The 24,937-nt window shown below is 42.2% G+C and overlaps 3 protein-coding genes and 2 long non-coding RNA genes across 13 annotated transcripts; 2 read left to right on the plus strand and 3 right to left on the minus strand.

Annotated features, from left to right (window-relative positions):
• Positions 1-216: 216 nt before the first annotated feature.
• On the minus strand, positions 217-2,712 carry LOC105187842 (putative methyltransferase NSUN6). The gene is made up of 7 exons (XM_019843496.2): positions 2,555-2,712; positions 2,344-2,466; positions 1,896-2,091; positions 1,651-1,813; positions 1,175-1,397; positions 665-955; positions 217-536 (listed from the first exon to the last, which is right to left on the minus strand). The coding sequence occupies exons 1-7, from the start codon at positions 2,678-2,680 to the stop codon at positions 264-266; spliced, it is 1,395 nt and encodes a 464-aa protein (XP_019699055.1). The 5' UTR covers positions 2,681-2,712; the 3' UTR covers positions 217-263.
• LOC105187843 (rac GTPase-activating protein 1) lies at positions 2,010-5,185 on the plus strand. Of its 7 annotated transcripts, none has more exons than XM_019843498.2 (6): positions 2,010-2,110; positions 3,449-3,645; positions 3,747-3,901; positions 3,989-4,369; positions 4,450-4,567; positions 5,016-5,185. In XM_019843498.2, exons 2-6 carry the CDS (start codon positions 3,466-3,468, stop codon positions 5,094-5,096), a joined length of 915 nt encoding a protein of 304 aa, XP_019699057.1. In that variant the 5' UTR covers positions 2,010-2,110; positions 3,449-3,465; the 3' UTR covers positions 5,097-5,185. The 7 variants fall into 7 exon arrangements, 6 of the variants coding, with proteins under 6 accessions (XP_019699057.1, XP_011147215.1, XP_019699056.1 ...); XM_011148913.3 differs by lacking the exon at positions 2,010-2,110 and adding an exon at positions 2,959-3,375; XM_011148914.3 differs by lacking the exon at positions 2,010-2,110 and adding an exon at positions 2,961-3,229.
• Positions 5,186-6,642: 1,457 nt separating this feature from the next.
• On the plus strand, positions 6,643-9,782 carry Arf79F (ADP-ribosylation factor 1). 3 transcript variants are annotated; one of them, XM_011148896.3, is made up of 5 exons: positions 6,643-6,754; positions 8,328-8,499; positions 8,706-8,815; positions 9,067-9,192; positions 9,353-9,536. In XM_011148896.3, the coding sequence occupies exons 2-5, from the start codon at positions 8,352-8,354 to the stop codon at positions 9,515-9,517; spliced, it is 549 nt and encodes a 182-aa protein (XP_011147198.1). In that variant the 5' UTR covers positions 6,643-6,754; positions 8,328-8,351; the 3' UTR covers positions 9,518-9,536. The 3 variants fall into 3 exon arrangements, with proteins under 3 accessions (XP_011147198.1, XP_011147197.1, XP_011147201.1); XM_011148895.3 differs by lacking the exon at positions 6,643-6,754 and adding an exon at positions 6,761-7,039 and having other exon boundaries at positions 9,353-9,782; XM_011148899.3 differs by lacking the exon at positions 6,643-6,754 and adding an exon at positions 6,761-7,154.
• Positions 9,783-11,753: 1,971 nt separating this feature from the next.
• On the minus strand, positions 11,754-12,767 carry LOC109504271 (uncharacterized). The gene is made up of 2 exons (XR_002162963.2): positions 12,441-12,767; positions 11,754-12,374 (listed from the first exon to the last, which is right to left on the minus strand). It is a non-coding gene; the product is annotated as an uncharacterized LOC109504271 (long non-coding RNA).
• Positions 12,768-18,082: 5,315 nt separating this feature from the next.
• On the minus strand, positions 18,083-18,625 carry LOC112589665 (uncharacterized). The gene is made up of 3 exons (XR_003113693.1): positions 18,595-18,625; positions 18,273-18,355; positions 18,083-18,105 (listed from the first exon to the last, which is right to left on the minus strand). It is a non-coding gene; the product is annotated as an uncharacterized LOC112589665 (long non-coding RNA).
• Positions 18,626-24,937: the final 6,312 nt, after the last annotated feature.

The raw sequence follows: 24,937 nt of genomic DNA on the forward strand, positions 1-24,937 counted from the left end.
TAAAATGCGAGACTCGAGACAGGTGTATCGCCACATCGCTTTCGATGTATTCGATGTATTCTAAATATTAACTATTGCTCTTCTTCCCTTTAAACTGCATGAAAATTGCGATAGAAGAAAGGGGAAAAGGGGAAACCCCTTTGCAACATTTTGCTCCGTTGTAAACATTACAAATTTATCAGTGCGGTTGGTGTGTGTCTTAAACAATAATATATAAACTTCACACAATAAAATTTCAACGTGATTCGTAATTCGAGCGTGTATCAATGATATTTCTTCAAGCACGCGATGAAAAATCCAACAGAGTCGCTCTCAGGACCGAATCTACGTACTTTCTTTGCGTCTTTGTCCGCCAAGCCATTCACGGTATACCCTCGAGTGCCATATCTGTCTGTCTTTATCCGCTCCTCGATAGATTCCAATTCTAACTGTGGGAACCGCTTCAGCGCCCAAGCGACGATCCCTTCGTTTTCCGCTATTGTGACAGTGCACGTACTGTACACCAATGTTCCCCTTGGCTTTAGAAGACGTACAGCCTGAAAGTGCGAAACACACGTTCTCATCACACTAACTTGTTCGCCCTTTCGCTCTTTCGCACGGGACAAATGCTCGAACACGTGTTTTACACGTGTTCGAGCATGACGTGATAAATTCGGCGACTCACGGCAAAGAACAGACGTCGTTGCAAAGGAACGTAAGAACGGAGCTGCACCGACGTGATCGCATTAGACAGTTGCGGCCTTTGGCCCAACGCGCTGCACGGAGTGTCCAAGAGAATACGATCGAAGTGATCCTCCGGGAACGGTGGCCCATCGGTGGCGCGGACGGAATCCTGTTCTTGCCCGACGACAGCGTTCGCAGCATCGCAACAAAATATCTTAACATTTCCGTCGTTACACTTTTCCCTAAGTCGCGCCACTTTACCCGGATTTTTCTCCAAAGCTATTATCATACCCTAAAAATTATACCGGCAATTGTCAGCGAGCAGCGAATAAGCAGCGTTACGTTTTCGTATTCTTCCGTGCGTTGTTCCAAAAGAATCTCTTCCAACGAGCTCTCTTGTTTCGTGTTAATTCAAAACAAGTAGGAAAAACGCAACGAAAGTGTAGCTAGAAGGGACAGATGTAATCGTCGTTACATATTCGACGATCGAAACCTGTCTTCACGTGCATACCTGTCCTCTCATAAGGTATGAAATGTGTGTGGTTTTGTTACCAGGTGCGGCACACATGTCGAGTATCGTCTCACCCGGTTGAGGATTTAAAACCAGGCTGCACACGATAGACGGTAAATTTTGCAACAGCGCGCACAGCGGCCTCAGGGACTCGGGGGGATCGGCGGTCGCATTCAATTGTGGAATTCGTGAGATCACATCGGTCATAATTACCGCGATACCACTGGAAGGCAAATTACAAATAGCTCGTTCAACACGACGACAGCGCTAAACAAGAGTTTGCAGTGACAAAATAACGCGGTGTATGCACAACCGTTGTGTAAATCGCAGCAGCGATTAAACCACAGTTGTGTGCTGTATTTCTCCGACAATTATAAATGATGAATGACACACACACACACACACACACATTCGCGAACGCGATTCTACTCCCATATCCCATATTTTCGTCACTTGGTCAACTTCCAACTACTTACGACGGATTTTTCGCGGTCTTTCCAAACAACTGCTTTCTCGTTTGCCGTAGAACGCCGTTACCCAAGTACATCTTACTGTCGTCAGCATACGGTTGTATCGAACCTTTCTTACATCGACCGGTGATATCGGCAAACACACTGACTTTGGTGTCGATACTTAAACCTATGAGAGAATTTACGAATTACGAACGATCCGACAAATTTTGACAAATTACCACAGGGGAAATTTCTTACGGAAAAATTACCACTCGATATTCCCATGATGCCAGGGGCGTAAACATGAGATCCTCTCAGCACGGCTGCGCCGCATTTAGCATCGACGATAATTTCGTCCGGATATTTCCTCAAATCGAGAGGCACCGACGCGTCCCAACTGTCGACAGCGACTACTTCATCCGGCAGGTCGGGTAAAAAGTGCACAATCGGATCCGGCTTGTTATCCTGTAATGCAGCGTGTCAAGTATGTAAAACGCAGTGAGAAAATCAAGTACAGGTACGATACATCTGTATTCCTGTCCATCCCTCTTCTTCTCTTGGGGGGCATATTCGCGCGCGATGAAATTTGGACAAGTTGGAAATTTTATTTCTAATCTATTTTCTATCTATCTTAGATCACACTATCCAGGATAAAATCAATTATCCAAGATATAATACGGAGTGACTACCCCGCCGCCGACTACAGTGTCAACATACTTGCTTCAATGCTCCGCGTAGTTTCTCCAGATCACTCGAACAATCAACTTCACCACGGCCCAATCTATAAATACTCCTTTGAGGTGTTGTGCACACCCATTTACAGAAGGCATCAACTTTATCCTATAATTTGTTCGAGACAACAAAGCAAACGACGTTTGATTTTACATCCAAGTAGAGAAAAAGCTCACACATGATTCCATCGATATACCTGTACTCGAGATCTCTGTAGGTGATCGCCGCTAGTGATTATCCTTCCGAAATCTATCATCAAATCGCCGTGTATTTCGGTTTTGTTTTTAAACGGCGTTTCTCCGAAAGTATTTCGCAAAGGCATGTTTCTCTCTCTCTCTCTCTCTCTCTCTCTCTCTTTCTCTCTCTCTCTCTCTCCCTCCTCTCCCTCTCTCTCTCTCTCTCTCTCTCTCTTTCCTGTCTCCTGTTTTTTTCTTTCCTTTGTTTGTCGATTCGATTGTTGATTCGATATCGTATTTGTTCTCTGTAAAATATCGTCAATATTGTATTCAACATTAATATATCATGTACATATTTAGTACACATTTTTAAATTCAACAAGGGGGGTGTGTGTGTGTGTGTGTGTGTGTGTGTGTGTGTGTGTGTGTGTGTGTTTTATCATTGTGCACAGAACAAAAACAGGGAAGAGGGGGGCGAAGAATATCTCCTATAGTATCATGTACAGAAATTTTCTATTTAGTTGATTGGTAAGACTGAGGAGTTGGAATGGGTTTGAGAGAATACCTACAACAGACATTATCGTTTGTCAGCATCGCAGAGAAATATTTTCTTTCGAGCGGTTATTCTTGTTCGCCATTGTGCAACGATATACTTTTTATGTTGCGTGAAACGTAATTAAATACGGTAACAAACGGTAAGCGCTTGATATCTATGAAAGACACGCATGTTCCTATCAAGTAACGAGAAAGTCGTGCTGGATACAGGGGCAGCTTGATAAATGGAACGTACAATCGATCAGTTCCTGACCTTTTTCTACTTAGGCAATGATCGATACAATAGGTGTTTCGAGTTAAAATGTATTCATGGTTAGGAGACGATGTGCTAGAATTTATCGGATTGATTTTCTCATCAGGGAGAAGAATAACAAATATGTCGAATGCTCGGAATGAATTAAAAAACGAGTGGCAAGAGCTTCAACAATTTCAAACAGCCTTGGACAAAGCTCAACAAGAGGTTACGAACCTCGATCAGAAATTGTGTCACGCCAGAAGAAATCTAGAAGAAGAGAAACGTAAGCGTCGAATGGTCGAGAAACAGAGAGATTTATTGGTAAGTCGCTTTCTCTTACGTCACGAACAAGATACGGAAGAAATATTCAATGAAATTGAAACTTTCGTCAATCGGCCAAACTAATTACAGTTGTTTGATAGGAGAGCCAAATTAGTGCGGTTCGAGAGATATTATTTCACAACGAGGAAGTAAGCTTGGACGAAGGGATAAAGAAGAGATTACAATTTCTTAACAAACCTGTCATCACAAGGAGCAAACATAGCGTGCATATCAGTGATACGCAGAACGACAGGCAGTGAGTCATCAAATACCATTGAACAATCGACACAGAAATATATGACACATATTACTTTCTCCAGTCCAATCCGGTGGTTCTTTTTAGGCTGAATGCGATAATGGAAATGGACTCTACAGGTTCGATATTGAGCGATTTAAATTGTTTGTCAAAGTCAGAAGATGATTTGGATACTAACGTTACGCTCTTACAAAGTCAGAAGCACGAATGGGAAGAACACACAGCTAGTTGTGAAAGTTTAGGCAAACAACACAATACACTGGTCAGAGTCGCAGAATTTAACTCATCGGACAGAGCAGCAGCTAAATCAAGCGATGGTACATACATGGTGTCTTGTCAAACTCAAGACACATCTGGTGGCAACGAAAATGTCAATTCTAAAGTGTCGGAAACAAGAGTACATGCGAATCATATATTTGTGTCAAAGATGGTGATTAAACCAGAAACGTGCACTCCTTGCGGTAAGAGGTAATTTCGAGCGCAAATAAATCACGCAATGTAACAACCGTGAAAAGATGTCTCAATATTCTTCTTTTGTTCAATGTCAGAATCCGCTTTGGGAAAATAATGCTAAAATGTAGGGATTGTCCGATAATGTGTCACATGGAGTGCAAGACTACAATTTGGCAACTATGCGTTCGCGAACAGTCAACAGCTTTATGCGGCGTAAGTACCGTCATATATCTTATATATCGTCGATGATGTTTCATCGTGTGCTCATCATCGCTCACACACAGGTCATTGCAAACTTTTCAGTAAAAGCATCGTGTATGAATCAGTGGGCTCAACAATGGGCTAAATTGGATAAATCAGAACGAGAGGACATCCCACACGATGCAGTCAACTAGGAAATTGTTTAAATCTTATTGGCATTGAGACGTGTGTGTGTGTGTGTGAGAGAGATGTGTACACACATATGCATTGTATATATATATAGATATGTGTGCGTGTATACGTATGTGTAGATATTGTTTTGTACATTGAATCAAGTTAGCAGGAAAATATCTTAAAAAGTACACGAATCGGGAGTATCTTATTAATAAACAGCATTTATACAATCGTCGCTGTCATCCCATTTTCTACCTTTGTAAAATTTATTTTTTTATGTTATCAGATGTTTTTGAATCGGGAAACACAATATACAGCGCCAAGTTATGTCCTCTACACGGGTCTGTCATACCCACACAACCGTTGAAAGTTTACAAATCGCTGGGAAGCGCTCGGCGGGAAATCTGATAGTCGCAAAATGGTGTCTTCTATGGGACGTAAACGTGCCTGTTATCTATAGGTATTATTCTCTCACAGGGACAAGTCGTATCTCTACACTTGTACACATTACACGATGATCGTACTTGTTGCACATTCAAACGGTTCGAAAACTTTCTCTTCGATGTATCTTGAAACGTAATCGACGTCTAATCGGGAGAATGCTTCGAGTAATTTTCGCAAAGATCGTTCTTCCCATTGGACGCTGACAGCCTTGTTCGAATCTTTCGGTAGAAGAACCAGGACAATCAGTGCAAATGTAGAGGGGCGAAAAACATGTTTTTCCGATAAAGTGGACTCGCGTTCGCGGAAAGTTCAGCCGGGTGCACACAGCTCCTCAGGTGGATCTTCGCTGCGCTGTTTGGTGGGAAACTTTCGGGTAAAGCTGCGTATATATCGAGCGAACGCGAACAACGAACAAACATTGATGTATCCATTTTTTGATGTATCTCTTCATGAGCGAACCGTATCGAAAGTGAATCAAATGCTAACGAAGATTTCGTTCGTATAATGTGCTGGGCACATTTGCCAAATTCACTGTTCGTTCGCTCAGTGTATACTCAGTACTTAAAAGGTAATATTACATGCGTCGTACGACGAGCTCGTTGGACTGGATTGCGACTCAGCCATATATTCAGCAAAAAAAGCTACTTACTGAGCGCTTAGAGATTATTATCTATGATTAGAGTATTCTTTTAGATCTTTAATGAATCTTTAAAGAAGAGGAACGAACCAATCAGGAATGATAATCACTAGATAATGCGCCTAGTAAGCAGCTTTTTCTGCTGAACGCGGCCATTGACTGAACGCGTAATTTTTTGTTTTCGTTTCTCTCTAGACACCCTAGAAATTCCCCATCTCACAGCCAGTTGGAACGTCCGACAAGCTAATCGCACGATGCATGTAATATTAGCCTAATGCACTTTAAAAGTCACACGACCCATCTACTTACGACGTACAAGCATATGTGCGTCTCTTTCGAAATAAGAAAATGCATAAATTTTTAACCTTTTTTCATCCCGCATCATTCCATTCCGCCACAGAAGATACGTCGATGGTGTTAAAAAGAAAAGAAAAACCCATCGTGTCTGTCTTCTCGTGTTCCGCACACCGCGGAGCGTATAGCGGTACACAGCACATTTGCCTGTCACTGCTAATTTGTTTAAAATTTCAATCGTCGCATGCGCACGGTCCACGGCTGGATGCTGTTACCTATAGTCGTACTATAAATCATACAGCGATGAAATCGAGCGAGATTACGTCCGTTGGCTCGTGCGTTACCTTATTATCAATTTATCTCACGATACAACTACACTCGCAACTACTACTCCGCACCGGACAATAATAACAATTTCGAAATTTCCGATAACGCGTCCCATACCGTCATCTATAAGGGTGGTCATGTACCAACCTTAATTTCCGTTGTCACGTGACTCATCGGGCCAATAGCGTAAGCACGGTGACCCTATACGTGGCATAAGGCATGAAAATCCTTTCCACGTCCGCCATTTTGACATACGGTACTTTTCGAGAGTGTTGGTTTTATGTTTTATCGTTTCTCGTGAAAATAATCTTTTTTACTGAAACGTAAGTAACGCAAGTGACATATATGTGCAACGTGGCATTACCAGACAGCTCGATAGTAAGAGCAAGTCTCTAGATAATGGATCTTTGAGCGTGGTACCTCGGACGATTCGCTGGGGAGTAGGTCGAAGGTGACAGACAACCGGGTGTACGCAGTGGCTTCTCAGACCGCACAATATCTTCCGCCTCGCTCGCAGTATCACGCTGCACTGGCTTTCTAAATAGTACGATCACACCTTTCGAAAGTGCGTAGATCGCCGGCAAAGCAGTCTATCGTGATCTCCGAGGGTATGCTAGTCCGATAATCATAGCGATGTATTAAAATGAGAATCGATAGCTGGCAGCATGAGCATCTCGTGCGTGCCTGACCATTTTCTTCCAACTTGAATCTCGTCTGACAGTTGTACGTACGGTATTTCTATTTCGTCGGAATAAATTCAGTCGTATCTCATGTGTATGTGTGTGTGTGTGTGTGTGTGTCTCTCAGCAATGCAATCAGGTTAGCTCCGCGAGTTAGCTCATATGACAGCGGTCGCACGTACGTGCCTGCATATGTGTGTACATACACGCGACGAGTATGCCCACGGCAGCGTCGGCGGACACTCGTGTTCGCATCGCACACCGCACACCTGGGAGAAGAGCGTGTCGCCGCGACCGGTCAGAGAGATCAAAATCATTGTTGCTCGCTTCACGCGCGCGCTCTCATCGTATCTGGCAATATTTTTTCTCTCTCCCCTTTTCTTCTCTTCCATAGAATTTCTCACTTTTGTCACGTCGGCTTTGTGCGTTCGGTAAAAGAAAGAAAAGAACCAACGAAGGAACTTTGAGACTTGACACATCGTATCGTATCATTGTTACACACACAACACATCACACACGCGCGCGCGCGCGCACATACACACACGCACACACACGCGCGCACACACACACACATCACACACACACACACACACACACACACACACACACGGCGCGCATACATACAGATACCGCTTTCTCACGCTACTCACCCTTTCGTTTACTATTCGGTGGAACAATGACTTTATTCTCAATCGAACAATGATCTCGTCTTACCTCTCGTAGTATCCTCAGCAATCGTACGATACGAGCATCTTTGTGACTTTGCGTATCACGACATCGCGCACTCGGTTGCATTCAATACAGTTTCATCTCATGTGACAAGTTGTGCACGAAGACTAGTTGTCATAACTGAAAAGATCGCGCAAATTGGGCGAAATGTTATCGGTTGAACATTAACAAGGAACGTTGCAACGTCTGCAATACACAGTACACAATACGGATTGTACGGATCTCGGAATGACGTTTGGTCAAGCTTCGTCAAGCGGTTAACTGGCAATGTTGCGAATCAAAATTTTCTATTTTTATTCTTTTTTATTCTTTCTCTCAATCTCTTTTTCAAGAGCCATCGCATCGTTGGCAACCAGAGCCAGTTAACACAGTCGGTCGGATGAACCGGAGGAGTTTGGCAAAAGTCATTCTTAGAAGGAAGATGATGTTTCTTCTTTAAAGCGCCGTTGTAGAAGTATCATACAGAGGTGGTGGTGGTATGTTTCAGGTCCTGACATAACTAGTATCAATCATGGGGAATATGTTTGCAACGTTATTCAAAGGCCTCTTCGGCAAAAAGGAAATGAGGATTTTGATGGTGGGTCTCGATGCAGCTGGTAAAACCACAATTCTGTACAAATTAAAATTAGGGGAAATTGTCACTACGATTCCCACTATAGGTAAGTATACTGTTTCTTACAATCATTCGCAATACCACAAAAAGAAAGGATAAGGATAAATCTTTGACTGATCTTTGCGAGCGATTGCAAGATGAACAGTAATAAAAACTATATATATCATATTTGTCGCAAAAATAATGTAAATTTAAGTCAGCTCACATACAAGAAGATAGAATAACAATACGTGTGTAAATATATTTTTTTAGGTTTCAATGTAGAAACGGTCGAGTATAAGAATATAAGTTTCACTGTATGGGATGTGGGTGGTCAAGACAAAATCAGGCCTCTATGGCGGCATTATTTTCAGAATACGCAAGTATGTATATCATGTCGATTGTGAATCATTAGTACCCTCGAATACGTCGAATACCTTGAAGGAAGGAAGGAACGCGTGCGTGTGATACATCCACCGAGGCAGAATGTATCGCGTGTCATCACTGTCTCTTTCGTCGGATCTATTATTTTTATCGGATAGTTCGCAATCGCATCGCGAATATCGTTTCAACTCAGAATGATGCGCACGATCTTATTCCGCTCCTATTGTATCTGTCGTTGTTACATTCGCAGGGATTGATATTCGTCGTCGATAGCAACGATAGGGAACGTATCGGCGAAGCACGCGAAGAATTGATGAGAATGCTGGCGGAAGATGAGCTCAGAGATGCGGTACTTCTCATATTCGCAAACAAACAGGTGAGTTTCTGTCTCCTCTGTGTCTGTCTCTCTGTCGCGAATCAGAATCGGAATTAGAGCGCCGAGAAAGAGAGAGAGAGAGAGAGAGAGAGAGAGAGAGAGAGAGAGAGTGCGCGTGTGCGCGCGCGCGAGTGCGAATGTAAAATGAATGACATTCCAGGATCTGCCGAATGCAATGAACGCAGCGGAGATTACCGACAAGTTGGGATTGCATTCTCTACGTAATCGCAATTGGTACATTCAAGCGACGTGTGCCACAAGCGGGGACGGACTTTACGAGGGCCTCGATTGGCTCTCCAATCAGCTGAAAAATGCCAACCGCTAATTGGAAAATTATTCTGTCAACATTCAGTTGCTATATTAACACCATACAAAAGAAAAAGAAAAAAAAAGAGCTGCACACCTGTCCCCCCATAAGAACGAGTAACATAAAAAGAAATACAGACTCTGTGAGGTCCCGCCGGCCTCGAAAGGAAAGAATAGAAGGATCATCGTTGAAAGTCTCTGAAGATCTCTGCGCTGTGAAGTTTTTGGGGGGAGGGGAGTGGGCAAGAGGCCGCAAGCACACACGATCGAACGGCCACACAGGACTATTGCCTTGTGCGCAACTTATTATTATAATTATTATTATTACATTAGCATTATATAGTTACACTTTTTACACAAAGATGCCACACACAAGAAGGTGGAAAAAAAACTTGGAAGTAATTATATCAAAGTACCTAACTCTCTCTATTGAAACATACGATACACCTTGATTAACAAGTTATTATTTAAATGATACCTTCGATGAGAACATTTTAGAACACGGGAGAGAGAAGAAGAGAGAGAAAGAAAGAGGGAGGGAGGGAGGGAGGGAGGGAAAGAAGGAAGAAAGAAAGCGAGAGAGAGAGAGAGAGAGAGAGAGAGAGAGAGAGAGAGAGAGAGAGAGAGAGAGAGAGAGAGAGAGAGAGAAAGCAAGCGAAAAGAACGAAAAAGTATAAGATACCTACAGCGTTGTCAGTTCGAATGCGTTGGACATACCGATTATCATAATGTAGCTGCATATTGTACATTACATTATATAAATACGATAAAATGTGATCAACAGAGAGACGAGAGAATGTTGCTCTGTCCACTATATTTACAAGAGTAAGCTCTCACTTTGGCCCACAATGCGGTTGATACGGAAAGGCTTAGAGTGATCGCAGCGCGCGGCGGTGCAACACTCGGTATTTGTAGTTACGAAAGTTGGTTTCTATTTTTTTAAGTTTTCGGCGATAAACTCGGGAGGAAGCGGAAACTATGCGGACGGTTACATCGCTAGTCGGTAGCGGCAGTGTGCATCCTCCTCCTTTTACCCGCCCGTCATTCGCCTCATAGTTATTCAACCATGTATGTCTCACTATAAACGAGATATCATTTATTTATCGCACCTCGATAAGGATAAATTAGAGTATATCCACGACATTCCGAAATTGCGCAGTGAATGCGGAGGAAAATTGAGCGAAACTCGAGGAAAATATAGAAACGTGCAAGATTCGTCGAATCGTCCGCAAAGGGAGTCTTCGCAGGCCACACGACGATTCACAGAAGTCAATGCTCAGGTCGGCGTGGCGTCATCAGGCGTACAATTTCGACGCAAACACGCGGTCCTTGAATGTCCCAACCTTTTTTCCATATTTCAGATGCAGATGTTCAGACGCGAGAGACACTCCTTCCCGTTAATTTCAATTTCAATCATTCAATCGCGATTCGTCACGAGCGAAAATTCATATAATTATGTATGAATGTTTAAACAATTTGTGAAATATATTGTAATTGTGCTTTACGTAGTCTATATGTTATTCGCCATCGTCGAGCAGTCGATCATACTTTTCATCAGGATCGATCAGTGTCAGTAGGGTCGCGTATATACTCTGAGATGTAATACTATTATCTTAAATTGTTTTATATGTGTGCATGTATATACGTATATATATGTACGTACATGTATATACATACGTGTATGTACGTGTGTATGTATGTGTATGTGTATATATATATATATATATATGTATGTATGTATGTATGTATATATATATATATATATATATATATATATATATATACACATGTTCTCACGTAATCACGATGTTGATAAAACATGAACGAAAAGTAACAATTTATCAATATTAGAATATTTTGAACCATCGCGAGTCAACTATCATCCGTGCTCGAACGACAACATTAATCCGCTTTTTGCGACAATTACGTCTCGATACGAAGAAAAAATTTGTATATCCTTTATATAAAATTCGCTGGTACAATTAACCAATAGTATCAAGATGTTCCTATACATATAAATTTCGACAGAAAGCAAGGAATGAAATATGACTTGAGATTTACAAATAACATGTACGTATATACAGGGTCCATTAGTTTTTATGGTGGTTCCTTTACATATATATATTTTTTTTAGAAAATAAACTTCAGAGAAAGAGAGAGAGAGAGAGAATGTGTGGAATGTTATTGATTCGTAGAGATTCTTCGTCGTTCCTAATGAGAGGTGAAAAAGCTTAAAGTTCGTGTTGGACTACTGATTAGAACTTGCATTAGGCTTTATTAGCATGTAGCTTATCGAAGGACATAAGAAATTTGTATCCTAAAGTTATCGTAGAATGTTCAGCGAGAGATGACAATTCGTTAGATTCGACAATACTCGGAAAGGAGATACGAGTCAGAAAGAAATGTGGAAATACGCAAAAGTAATGAAAATAGGACGTTAATATTCGCTAGGGTTGAAGAATCGGACAATTGGTAAGAGGGAAGAGGAAAGAAAAAAATGATGATTAAGTATAAGTGTAACGTTTGTATGACAACGTTAAATTGGTTTTATAACTATTGTATTGTTATATATCGATGCGCCTGACGCGCATTGAAAATGTCGACTTTCCTTTGACGGGATATATGATTTACACGGGGTGACGAGGCGAGGGAAAGAGGGCGGGGGCGAGTGCGCGCGTATCCGCCAATAAAACAAAATTTATTCATTGGAAAAGATCCTTTATATAACTATTGTATTGTTACCAAGTTTCCGCATCAAACCTAGTGAGCAATGATTCTTCGGATCGATGTCGAAAAATTCAAATTGACATTTCGACGTGGTTTTGACGTCCATCGACGAGTCATTTCCTTCAGGCTAATTGGAGTATACATTACATCTAAAAAAATATACCAATCGGATGTGAGAAACTATTAAATACAGTAGTTATCAAATCGGTAGTTACTAAAGCTGTCATATAGTCAAGCACAGTTAATGTTTCTCCGAGATGAGACGGGGTCAGCAGGCGCAAGTACATAATGGGAGTGATGAATTCGTGTGACCACCGACGAGGTTTTTCATTCATTCATTCATTCATTCAATATATGGTTCTGAGCAGAGTTATTGCACTCCTTCTCCTACGCCAGTCATGACAATTTTGGAAATAAAAGAGAAACAGGGAGAACGCGTACGCAGTCCCCAAGATCAAAAATATTCGTAGTTATAGAAATCTCATCCAATCGCCACGGAGGCGAACAAAAGACTCCACCGATTAGGTAATATCAGAGAGAAACGTGAGAGCGGCCAACACGGCGTTTTCGGCGACACCGACTTTCTGCACAGCGAAAGAGCGCCACCTGCATCCATTTTGAGAGGGGAACTACGATGCTACATCCACTTTTAAGTTTCGGCGGTAAAACCTGCATGTGGTGGCGGTCCGTGCTACATCCATTTCCAGGCGGTTTATGTCCGTGCTACAATCATAATAGCGTACTTCACAAGCACGGTCTCGCACATTCTTACGCGTTTATAACATGAATTAACATGAGTTAACATGTGCAAAAAGAAAAGAATTGATATTATGTATGATTAATATCATGAAGACCATACGAAGTGTCCGGTAACTAGCTGCCAACCAGAAGTGTGAGGGTAGATTGGGTTGTGACAAACATAAAAGTCCCATACCGTTTTACGAGTTTTGCGATAATTATCCAGTTATTAGGTGTTTCCGTAAAATCTAGAATTGGGTCGAGTTGAGTTAGTTTCATTATAGTATCCGTCACATATACTATATTATAATTGTAAATATACAAAAGTAGGGCTTTTACAGGACTATATTTTGGTGACAAAAACAGGCCTGTATCTCTAGCCGTTTAGGAGATATCGAAGGATAAAGTTTTCCAAATTGTACCGTTGATATCTCCGCTTCTACTGGGAGCTGAGAGTAGAAAGTTATGGCGAGTTGTAGGGTTTCGACAGCACTATATTTTGGTGCAAAAAACAGGCCTGTATCTCTAGCCGTTTAGGAGATATCGAAGGTTAAAGTTTTCCAACATTTTTCCGTTGATATCTCCGCTTCTACTGGGAGTAGAGAGTCGCCACTTACGGCAAAATGTAGGGTTTTGAGAGGACTTTAATTTGGTGCCAGAACCAGGCCTGTATCTCTAACCGTTTAGGAGATATCGAAGGCTAAAGTTTTCCAACCTTTCTGCGTTGATATCTCCGCTTCTACTGGGAGTAGAGAGTCGCCACTTACGGCAAAATGTAGGGTTTTGAGAGGACTTTAATTTGGTGCCAGAACCAGGCCTGTATCTCTAACCGTTTAGGAGATATCGAAGTTTAAAGTTTTCCAGCCTTTCTCCGTCGATATCCAGCCTTCCTCCGTCGATATCTCCGCTTCTGCTGGGAGTAGAGAGTCGTCCATTTAGTCGAAAATGTAGGGTTTTGAAATGTAGGGTTTTGAAAGGACTTTAATTTGGTGCCAGAACCAGGCCTGTATCTCTAACCGCTTAGGAGATATCGAAGGTTAAAGTTTTCCAACCTTTCTGCGTTGATATCTCCGCTTCTACTGGGAGTAGAGAGTCGCCACTTACGGCAAAATGTAGGGTTTTGAGAGGACTTTAATTTGGTGCAAGAACCAGGCCTGAATCTCTAACCGTTTAGGAGATATCGAAGTTTAAAGTTTTCCAGCCTTTCTCCGTCGATATCCAGCCTTCCTCCGTCGATATCTCCGCTTCTGCTGGGAGTAGAGAGTCGTCCATGTAGTCGAAAATGTAGGGTTTTGAAATGTAGGGTTTTGAAAGGACTTTAATTTGGTGCCAGAACCAGGCCTGTATCTCTAACCGTTTAGGAGATATCGAAGGTTAAAGTTTTCCAACCTTTCTGCGTTGATATCTCCGCTTCTACTGGGAGTAGAGAGTCGCCACTTACGGCAAAATGTAGGGTTTTGAGAGGACTTTAATTTGGTGCCAGAACCAGGCCTGTATCTCTAACCGTTTAGGAGATATCGAAGGTTAAAGTTTTCCAAGCTTTCTCCTTTGATATCTTCGCTTCTACTGGGAGTAGAGAGTCGTCACTTACGGCAAAATGTAGGGTTTTGAGAGGACTTTAATTTGGTGCCAGAACCAGGCCTGTATCTCTAACCGTTTAGGAGATATCGAAGGTTAAAGTTTTCCAAGTTTTCTCCGTCGATATCTCCGTTTCTACTGGGAGTAGAGAGTCGTCACTTACGGCAAAATGTAGGGTTTTGAGAGGACTTTAATTTGGTGCCAGAACCAGGCCTGTATCTCTAACCGTTTAGGAGATATCGAAGGTTAAAGTTTTCCAAGCTTTCTCCATCGATATCTCCGCCTCTACTGGGAGTAGAGAGTCGTCACTTACGGCAAAATGTAGGGTTTAGAGAGGACTTTAATTTGGTGCCAGAACCAGGGCTGTATCTCTAACCGTTTAGGAGATATCGAAGGTTAAAGTTTTTCAAGCTTTCTCGGTTGATATCTCCGCTTCTACTGGGAGTAGAGAGTCGTCACTTACGGCAAAATGTAAGGTTTTGAGAGGACTTTAATTTGGTGCCAGAACCAGGCCTTTATCTCTAACCGTTTAGGAGATATCGAAGGTTAAAGTTTTCCAAGCTTTCTCCGTTGATATCTCCGCTTCTACTGGGAGTAGAGAGTCGTCACTTACGGCAAAATGTAGGGTTTTGAGAGGACTTTAATTTGGTGCCAGAACCAGGCCTGTATCTCTAACCGTTTAGGAGATATCGAAGGTTAAAGTTTTCCAAGCTTTCTCCGTTGATATCTCCGCTTCTACTGGGAGTAGAGAGTCGTCACTTACGGCAAAATGTAGGGTTTTGAGAGGACTTTAATTTGGTGCCAGAACCAGGCCTGTATCTCTAACCGTTTAGGAGATATCGAAGGTTAAAGTTTTCCAAGCTTTCTCCTTTGATATCTTCGCTTCTACTGGGAGTAGAGAGTCGTCACTTACGGCAAAATGTAGGGTTTTGAGAGGACTTTAATTTGGTGCCAGAACCAGGCCTGTATCTCTAACCGTTTAGGAGATATCGAAGGTTAAAGTTTTCCAAGTTTTCTCCGTCGATATCTCCGTTTCTACTGGGAGTAGAGAGTCGTCACTTACGGCAAAATGTAGGGTTTTGAGAGGACTTTAATTTGGTGCCAGAACCAGACCTGTATCTCTAACCGTTTAGGAGATATCGAAGGTTAAAGTTTTCCAAGCTTTCTCCGCTGATATCTCTGCTTCTACTGGGAGTAGAGAGTCGTCACTTACGGCAAAATGTAGGGTTTTGAGAGAACTTTAATTTGGTGCCAGAACCAGGCCTGTATCTCTAACCGTTTAGGAGATATCGAAGGTAAAAGTTTTCCAAGCTTTCTCCGTCGATATCTCCGCTTCTAGTGGGAGCAGAGTGTCGTCACTTACGGCAAAATGTAGGTTTTTGATTGGACTTTAATTTGGTGCCAGAAATAGGCCTGTATCTCTAACCGTTTAGGAGATATCGGAGATTAAAATTTTTCAACTTGTACCGTTGATATCTCCGCTTCTATTGTGAATTGAGTGTCGAAATTTAGGGCAAAAGCGTGTACCTGTTTTTAGATCGTTTATGAGATACCGAAGATTACATGTTTAAATTTAAATAAATTTTAATTTAATTCTTTAATTTTAATGTTGATATCTTCGCTTCTACATGGAGTTGGAAGTCGATGTTTATGGTGTGAATAGGGTTAATATAGGACTATATTGTGGCGAAAGCGCGTTCCTAGGTTTTGAGCCGTTTCCGCGAAGAAACTGGTCGGAGGACGTTCGCAGCCGTGGTGGAATTTGACGTTCGCGTTCGCAAGGGCCTAATATTTTACTCGCGAAGGGACGTCATCGTCCTTCTTTTCACAACGGTGTCGGATGTTTAGCTCCTTTCTTCCTAATTTTCTGCGACAACAAGACCGCGTCGGGGCCCTAACGGGGCATGTTCGCTTATAACTAGCGTTTATCTGAAGAGCGCTTCTCGGGAATATTCTGCTCGAAGGGTTAGTCCGCGATAGAAAGTTTCCTGCGATCGGAGACCGCTTTAGTTTAAAGTTAAATTGTAGCAAGAGTATTGTTATCGGGCAGCTCTGATGCGGGCTGCTGGCATCAATCTGTGACGTCTACCGCGCGCTTTTGCGATTACCGGTAAATTCAGTGTTCTCGATTGCTCGCGTGATTTCAGGTGGCCATAATATGGGGATAATACGTGGCAATGTGTGGCAATAATATATAGCAGTAATATACGGCAACAATATATGGCAACAATATATCGCAACAATATATGGCAATAATATATAGCTATAATATATGGCAATAATTCATGGAATATATTTTTCGTTATAAATGTCAATGCAAATTTGCGGCATGCACAATATAATAATAAAAGAGCTCTCTGTAAGTATTGAGTCAAACGCTCACCAATGATGATGTTGGTAATGTCCCGTTGCCAATGTCCAACCAGGTCTACCAATGTTCTTCCATGTCCGCTACCGCTCTCCATGTCGCTCAGCATTCATCTTGCAGCGCGTCCCACGGTGATTGCTACACTTTCATGACGCGGTCGATATTTGTATTAGAGCGGCGATATTTGCGTCAAATAACGAACGTTTTATGTCGACATCGGTGGAAACTTTTTATGCGCTGCGAAACGGACTTTATAAACTCGATCGGCAAGGAGCAAAAACTGTGTGAAAATTTATGGACTCGTCCAACGGACTTTTACGGCGCTTTTCGCGATTGCATCGGAAAAGTCACGAAAATGCGGTATTATCGATATCTACGAGTGCAATATTCACGAATGCACGTGAGGAAAGATTAGACAATCAAAAACCGGTCGCTTCAAGGGAACGCAAAAATAGAGAAGCGGGGCAACGTTTTCACGCATGATAGTTCCGTCACGACGAAGCTTACGTTCGCGATACTTTGGCGAAATGAGAATTTAAGTCTTCTTTGTTGGAGCACGGGTAAAAATACGTATTTTGATAACCGCGGTCGCGATATTCAAAGGCACGCGAGCGAGGATACCTCAAGCTCGGCGTGCGCTTGCGCAATCTGTGCGCGCATTATACGCTACTCGAGACAATAGGGATCGTGATGAATGGACAATATTGCCATATAATTCTACAGCCTGTTTTGCAAATAGAAGAAAAGCAGCAACGGTATCGGTATTTATGCGTATGAATATATTTTACACGGACAATTGAATATTGTCAAATAATTATATCGTTAAATAATTCTGCGGCCCGCTTGAAAAATAAAAATAAAGCAGCTGATGACGATTTCGTGTTTGTACATCGCGGTTGTACAGAATATTTCTTATTCAGATGACTGAATATCAATAGAGAATCATTCACTATTTTAAATCTCGTATGTAATGCAGGATATCGCGATCAAATAATTCCCTAATTGTTTCGAGCAATGTATTGAATTCAACGTCACAAACACACACATGCAAGAATCTATTTGCAATTCGCATTGACTTGAACGATATTTCATCTGGTCACACCATATCCGTCATGCGGAATTTTGTTTTTCTTTTTATTTTGCATTTACTCACCGAAACGACTTGCAGTCAGAGCCGGCCACGTTCCGCTTCAACTCTGTAACAAAAAATTCACATTCGTTTATGAGATCAGACCAACGAGTGCGGGCGAGTAAAATTGTAGTTTACCCTTTGCGATCGTAATTCAAGTCGAGTCGGAAATTATATCCCAGCTCTAGATCGCCAAGAGTCAAACAGAGGATTATAGTAAATTTGTAAACTTACCTTCAAGCCGACTCTGCTTGGCCCGAACCGAATCCTTCGGTGCGGCACCCGCGTCCGCCGAATTGCTGTTGTTTTCCGCACAACTGAAACAGAAAAATAATTTCCCGGTTAATAACCTGCGGTAGAGAGAGAATATCTTGGATCGGGCGAATCGAAAATACGGAAATATTTTGATGTGGGATTTTTATCTCAATATTTATATTTCAATATTGAAGATTTAAATGAGACATGAAACTTTCAAGAGAGCTGATGAGGAACAAGTTGCAAAGGCAAAGATCGTAAAGGGTTGAACACAGATGTATAGGAAACTTGTAAACTTTACCTTCCGATCGACTCTGCTTGGCCCGAACCGGATCCACCGGTACGGCATCCGCATCTGCCGGATTGTTGTTACTTTCCGCAACAACTAAAACAGAAATGTAGTTTTCCCAGTTGATAATCTGTGGTGGAGAGAGAATATCTATGATCGAGGTAAATCGGAAATACGGAAATATTTTGATATGGGATATTTATCTCAATATTTTAGTTCCAACATTGAAAATTCAAATGAGACATGAAGCTTTCAAGAAAGCTGATGAGGAACAAGTTGCAAAAGCAAAGATGTTAAAGGGTTGGACAAAGATGTGTAAAAAACTTGTAAACTTTACCTTCCAGCCGACCCTGCTCTGCCCGAACCAGATCCTCCGGTGCGGCATCAGCGTCCGCCAGACTTGCTTCTCGCAACGTCTGGAACAAAAATTTAGCGTTCCTGGTTGGTAAGCAGCGATAGAGAAAGAATGTTTGATCGGAATGAATGGAGAATATTCGCTACGGTTTTTTTCTTCATTGACATTGAAAGTCTAGATAGGACATGGAGCTCTTGAAAGAGCTGACGAAAAAAGATGACAACAAGAAACGGAGACAACAGTTGTGTGCTCTCGAAAATATTCTTTTACAAATGGACATTTAAATTTGAATCCCGTAAGGAGAGTAAGCAAACTTGAAATTTTGTAATGCTTGACGCAAATTTTGTGATACCATTATTTTTGGAGAAGATACAAATAAAATGATATAATTTGATTTTGGTTTATTTTTATTTGGTTAAATTATTATCTTCTTCTATAAAAATAGAAATTTGGATAATAATATTTCATGTTAACGTATTTAGATTAGTTATCATATAAAAATAATAAATACATGGTACTCAATGCATGCGACTTACATTGTCGTATTCTTACTGGTGTCCTTTACTCGCGGCATCATAATCCTCGACCGAAATAATCCCTGTGTCTCGGAACGTCGCCTCATCCCTCATTGTGAATGTAATCCCTCGGATCGCTCACTGTCACGGACACTGTCATTGCACTATTAAACACTGCACAATTAAACTATTAATGACGTTCGGATAATAGGCCTTTCGCGTCCGCGTACACGTAAGCTTGTAATTCGTGCCCGACCGCGAAATATTTTTTCGCGATTTCGTCGAGACACGTCATCAGAATTACACGAGAAGCCGCAAATTTTCGCGTGTCGATACAGACTACACTCGCTAATGAGAGGACCTCGCGTCCGCGTTAATTAGGCGTTCGAACATTACTAACGCCGCGACAATGACGCAGTATATTGCTGGAGAGTGACGCGGTCCGTGCGGCTTGAGTGCCCGAGTCTAACTGGAGGCCATTTTGCCTCGCCGCAGCATGTAGCCGCTTTTCGGCGGGAGACGAATTCCCGGCTTCTGATTGGCTGGGGCCTCCCATCCGGCCATCGCCGTCTCGGTACGTACGTTGCGCCTGTTCGTGATTGTCCCCAAGCTGTGTAGCCTCAGGGACTGTTTAATGGTCTTAAGGCTCGTCTACAATAGCTGGAAGAGTAAGGCTGTAAGGCTGTAACGTAAGCTGTCAGCGAATGAAAATATTTCATTTCGTTTCTTGCAACTGTGACCAGAGCTTGAATGAGTTTAAAAAACGTGGATTCTGGTCCTAGCCAGATATGGTGACCCTTTTTCAATCTTGGTTACCACGGTTGGTGCCCTGTTTAGGATCCACACTAGGTTCCCTTCTCGGTACTTGTTAGCTACCACGCTTGGTAGCCTTATTTGGTTCACCTTTGGTTCACCTACGGATGTCTTATTTAGGTACCTCATCTCCTCCACGTTTGGTTTACCTATCCTATCCACGAATGTTTCCACCTCCGGTTCACCTTTTCTAGTACCTCGGATGTTCTATGTCTGGATCGCCTATCGAAGTGTCTGATTAGGTCTTATTTTAACCACGACTGGTCCGCTCTTTCCTTATGGTGAACATCGCTCAATATTAATAAATTGTGGATTTAGGATGGTCGGAGGTATCTATTATCTCTAGTTCTTGGTCGTTGAACCGAGAATATCCCTAGAATCCAGCACACCACGGTTGGTCAATCACGTTTCGCTCTGTTCCACGGCCCAGCTTTGCCTCCCACGGCATCTATAATGTTTATTAACGCGAAAACACGAATTCCGCGAAAGACTGTCATCAGTACGCAGTCCTGATAATTTTATTCCGGTCGTCACCTCGTTTTCGGTTCTACGAGGAAACCCTATACGAATTGAATTACTAATTACGATTTAACCATAGCAGGTTCGCGCCTCTGGATGGATCAGTTATAACAATAGACGTAACGGATCTAACTACTGGACGGGTAAATGTGAAATAATTGTTTAGCCGCGTTATAATTAAAATATATATTGTTACAATAAAAGAAGGTTATGTAAATAGAGTGTACTTAATAATAGAACTTATTTTAAACGAAATAATCCAGCAGCACAGCACAGGAACGCATCTCACCACAGTTAGTATGGTGTGGTAGTAGCTTAAAGTTTTATTTAATACTATAATTTCGATCCTAATTATTTAACGACAATGGATCTAACTAAACGCGGTGACGCTCTTTGCACATGCGAATTACAGATCGTCGGAGTCGATTGCTATGCATCAGTTCTCTCAATTATCCCGGTCATCATGATAGGTTCTTAGGTGGTTACTTCGCAATTACGCGTTTTTACTGACTCTATGTTATCGTAACGGATCGAGATCACAGAACATACTAGCGCGATACTAGAGGCATGCGACTTACATGTCTGAGACGTTCACGTAGGGGGATTAACGCCGGGATGCAGCAGCTCTCTCGCTCTGTATCACCAGCGGCTTTTCCTCCTACTCCCTCGGGTTTTCGCACGGCAGGATAATCCTGGGCACTGTCCGCGAGTGTTCACCCACGCCCGGTTTCGCGATTACCTCTCGTTACGCTATGACGCAATTCCCTTTGTTACGGGACGATATTCCGCAACACGTGTGTGCACCGTTCGCGCGTCCAGCAACGACTCCTGTGCACACTTCACGTGCCTAGCAACGACTGAGCAGGCTTGTGCCTGCTCGAAGCACAACGGCTTCCCCTACTGCTCGTTTTTTTTTTTTTTTCTACGGCGGTTTTCGCTACAAAGGCGACCCTTATCTACAAAGCGGGTCGCCGCACTTCGTGTCTATATACATGCGTCAGGCTCGTACCTAATCGGGGCCCCCGCTGTGCTAAATAAAATTTTTATAAAATTATCGCGCGCTACCGCTATCGCTGTTACCAACGATTCGATAGTAAATAAATAAATTATCGCACGCGATATTTCTTATCAAGAGGTTCTTAGTTACCTCGAGTATTTCAATTAAAATACGCAAAACTTGATTTTCAACACGGATGGTGAGCTGGTTGTTTCGTGATTCGATTTAAAGTTAGTTAACAAATTATTAATAATAAAGACTCGTTAATTACGAATATGCACCTCACCATACGTGGTTACTTGTAGAACATAAAATAATGAATATATTAATCCATATGCGTGTTATAATAAACAATCTAATAAATTCGGCCAAGCCAAAATAAAATTTAACCGTTAAGTTGTGACCGGAGCGCGGGTGACCCATAAAATTTGGACCTCACCTATATGGTGACTCTTACCTATATGGTACCTATTTGATACCTGTATGGTCCCCCTGTATGGACCCTCGATGGTACCCTACAGGGTATGGTGCCTCTATGGTTTGGTACTGTATGGCCTTGCTTTATGATCCCTCGATGGTACCCTAAACGGTATGGTACCTGTATGGTCTCCTATTCGGAGCCCCTATAGTGTCCTCCTTGGATCGGTTGATTACCTTGATGGTCCACCTTGATGGGACCTCTAGGAGGCGAGTCTGGTACCGGGATGGTACTCCTACGTGGTTGGTTCCAATGAACAGTATGGTGCACCTGTAAGGGTCCGCGAAAATACCGCGATGGTCCCGAGCTAATATTTATGGACAAATTGAAAAATTTTTGGTTAAAAATTGTCTGTCTCGAGTTCCGCGCCTCAGCTTTGCCCCCGACGCACCTTTTATTATCGGTCGCCACCTTATTTTTTGGATTAATAAGGAAACCTTCGGTTTGAATTAATATCAAAGAAATCTATATGAAATGCTGGTTCGCGTCGCTGGACGGATTCTTTACTACAGTCGAAACCTATATGGAATACGATCGTGTACGAACGGAGGATAGGTATGATGGGTACGTATGTATATCTCGAATAAATGTTAAACAAACAATATCACATATATATTTATAAAATACAATAACGCTCTTATACTCTACCCTGAAATAATAGTTATTATTGTTGTTACTAGCTACGTCGGTTCGAATGGGCCACGCCCTTCGCGCTGACCTATGTGGTCGTATGGTCTAAGACGTATTTGCGGAATATAAAATATCAGACTTCCGTTCATCAAGCTTCTTTAACGACGCGCGTCTTAAATAACCGCTTTAGGCCTTTATCAATTCTCGTATCCCGAACGTTGGAGTCACAGAGTCCGTGAACATTATTCACTAGCGAGTATTACTGACCGCGAATACCTATATGGTACAATCTCGTAGACGTATAAATCTATGGCGCGATTCACTATACAATTACGCGTAGCACGTCGGAATGGAAATAGACGAACTTACGATCACGCTCGAGGAATTTCTGGTACTTACGGGAGGCTTGCGCCGGCTCGCAATCAACTATCCCCGGAAGGGCTCTCTACTGCGCCGCTCGCTACGGCCGTTTCCTCTCCCCCTCGGGATCCGCCGCTTCCCACGGACTGTTATCCCACTACGCGCCTCCTTTGTCCGCACGTCCGCTCTATAGTCGGACGCGGCACGCACTGTATACGTCTTTGTCATGCTCGCGTCAGGACCGTAGCTATCATGATGCGTCGCCCGCTTTTATATAAAACACAAAATTCTTTATAGTTCTTAAACTAAAAACAATATAATAAATCGGCTCGTGGCGACGGATACCTTATCGGACAAGGTATATATGCGCAAAAGTACGTTTTACAAAATGTGGCTAAAAAAAACTAGACCTGTAAATAATAAAAATTCCAATGCCACAGTGTTAAGAACGCAGCGCACATCAATAATTTATAAATAACTTAATTTTGACCTATATGGTTCTTAGGTGGTACCTATGTGGCACCTCGCTAAATCGACTACCTATGTGGTTCTTATGGTCTTAATTGGTTCCCTGAGTGGTCAACCTACATGGACCTATGCGGCGACTTATACGGGATTCTTCTTGTGATCCTATGTGGTCTCCTTCGTGGTCCTCTAAGTGGTCTGCCTTGGTGGACTTGTCCCGTAACCTCGATGGTGTACCTATGTGGCTCCCGGATGGTATCACCTCTTTAGATAGTAGGTCAGGACCTAGATCGTACCTCGGAGATATCCGGATGGCTGGTTAGATCCTAGATGGTAATCGAACGATGTTCCAATGGTTGGTCAGGACTTATATGGAACTCGGCTGATACTCGAATGGCTAGTCAGGTCCTAAATGGTAATCAGACTATATTCGGACCGTTGTTTATGGCTAGATTGTGACCGGGGTACGACGGCCCAGAAAATTTGTGCGAGCTCAATCCTATTATGGTCGTATGGTACTTCGACCGGGGGTTGGTATGGTATGGTATGGTATGGTTTTGGTATGATATGGTATGGTTAGGTTAAGTTTTGGTATGGCTTTGGTATGGTTAGGTTTAGTATGGTTAGGTTTAGTATGGTTAGGTTAGGTTTGGTTTGGTTAGGTTAGGTTAGGTTTTTTTTAGTATGGTTAGGTTAGGTTGTGACCGGGGTCTCGGGAAGGTGTTTTCTTTTCCGGTTTTTTTTTAGTATGGTTAGGTTAGGTTAGGTTAGGTTAGGTTAGGTTGTTTTTTTTTAGTATGGTTAGGTTAGGTTAGGTTAGGTTAGGTTAGGTTAGGTTAGGTTAGGTTAGGTTAGGTTAGTTTTTTTTTTTAGTATGGTTAGGTTAGGTTAGGTTAGGTTAGGTTAGGTTTTTTAGTATGGTTAGGTTAGGTTAGGTTAGGTTAGGTTAGGTTAGGTTAGGTTTGGGTTGGTTAGGTTGGTTTGTGGGTTTTTTTTTTTTTAGTTAGGTTAGGTTAGGTTTTTTTTAGGTTAGGTTGGTTAGGTTAGGTTAGGTTAGGTTAGGTTAGGTTAGGTTAGGTTAGGTTAGGTTAGGTTAGGTTAGGTTAGGTTAGGTTAGGTTTGGTTAGGTTAGGTTAGGTTAGTATGGTTAGTATGGTTAGGTTAGGTTAGGTTAGGTTAGGTTTTTTTTTAGTATGGTTAGGTTAGGTTTTTTTTTTTTTAGT

This window comes from Harpegnathos saltator, unplaced genomic scaffold, assembly GCF_003227715.2.
Source record: "Harpegnathos saltator strain DR-91 unplaced genomic scaffold, Hsal_v8.6 scaffold58, whole genome shotgun sequence".
NCBI lineage: Eukaryota > Metazoa > Arthropoda > Insecta > Hymenoptera > Formicidae > Harpegnathos > Harpegnathos saltator.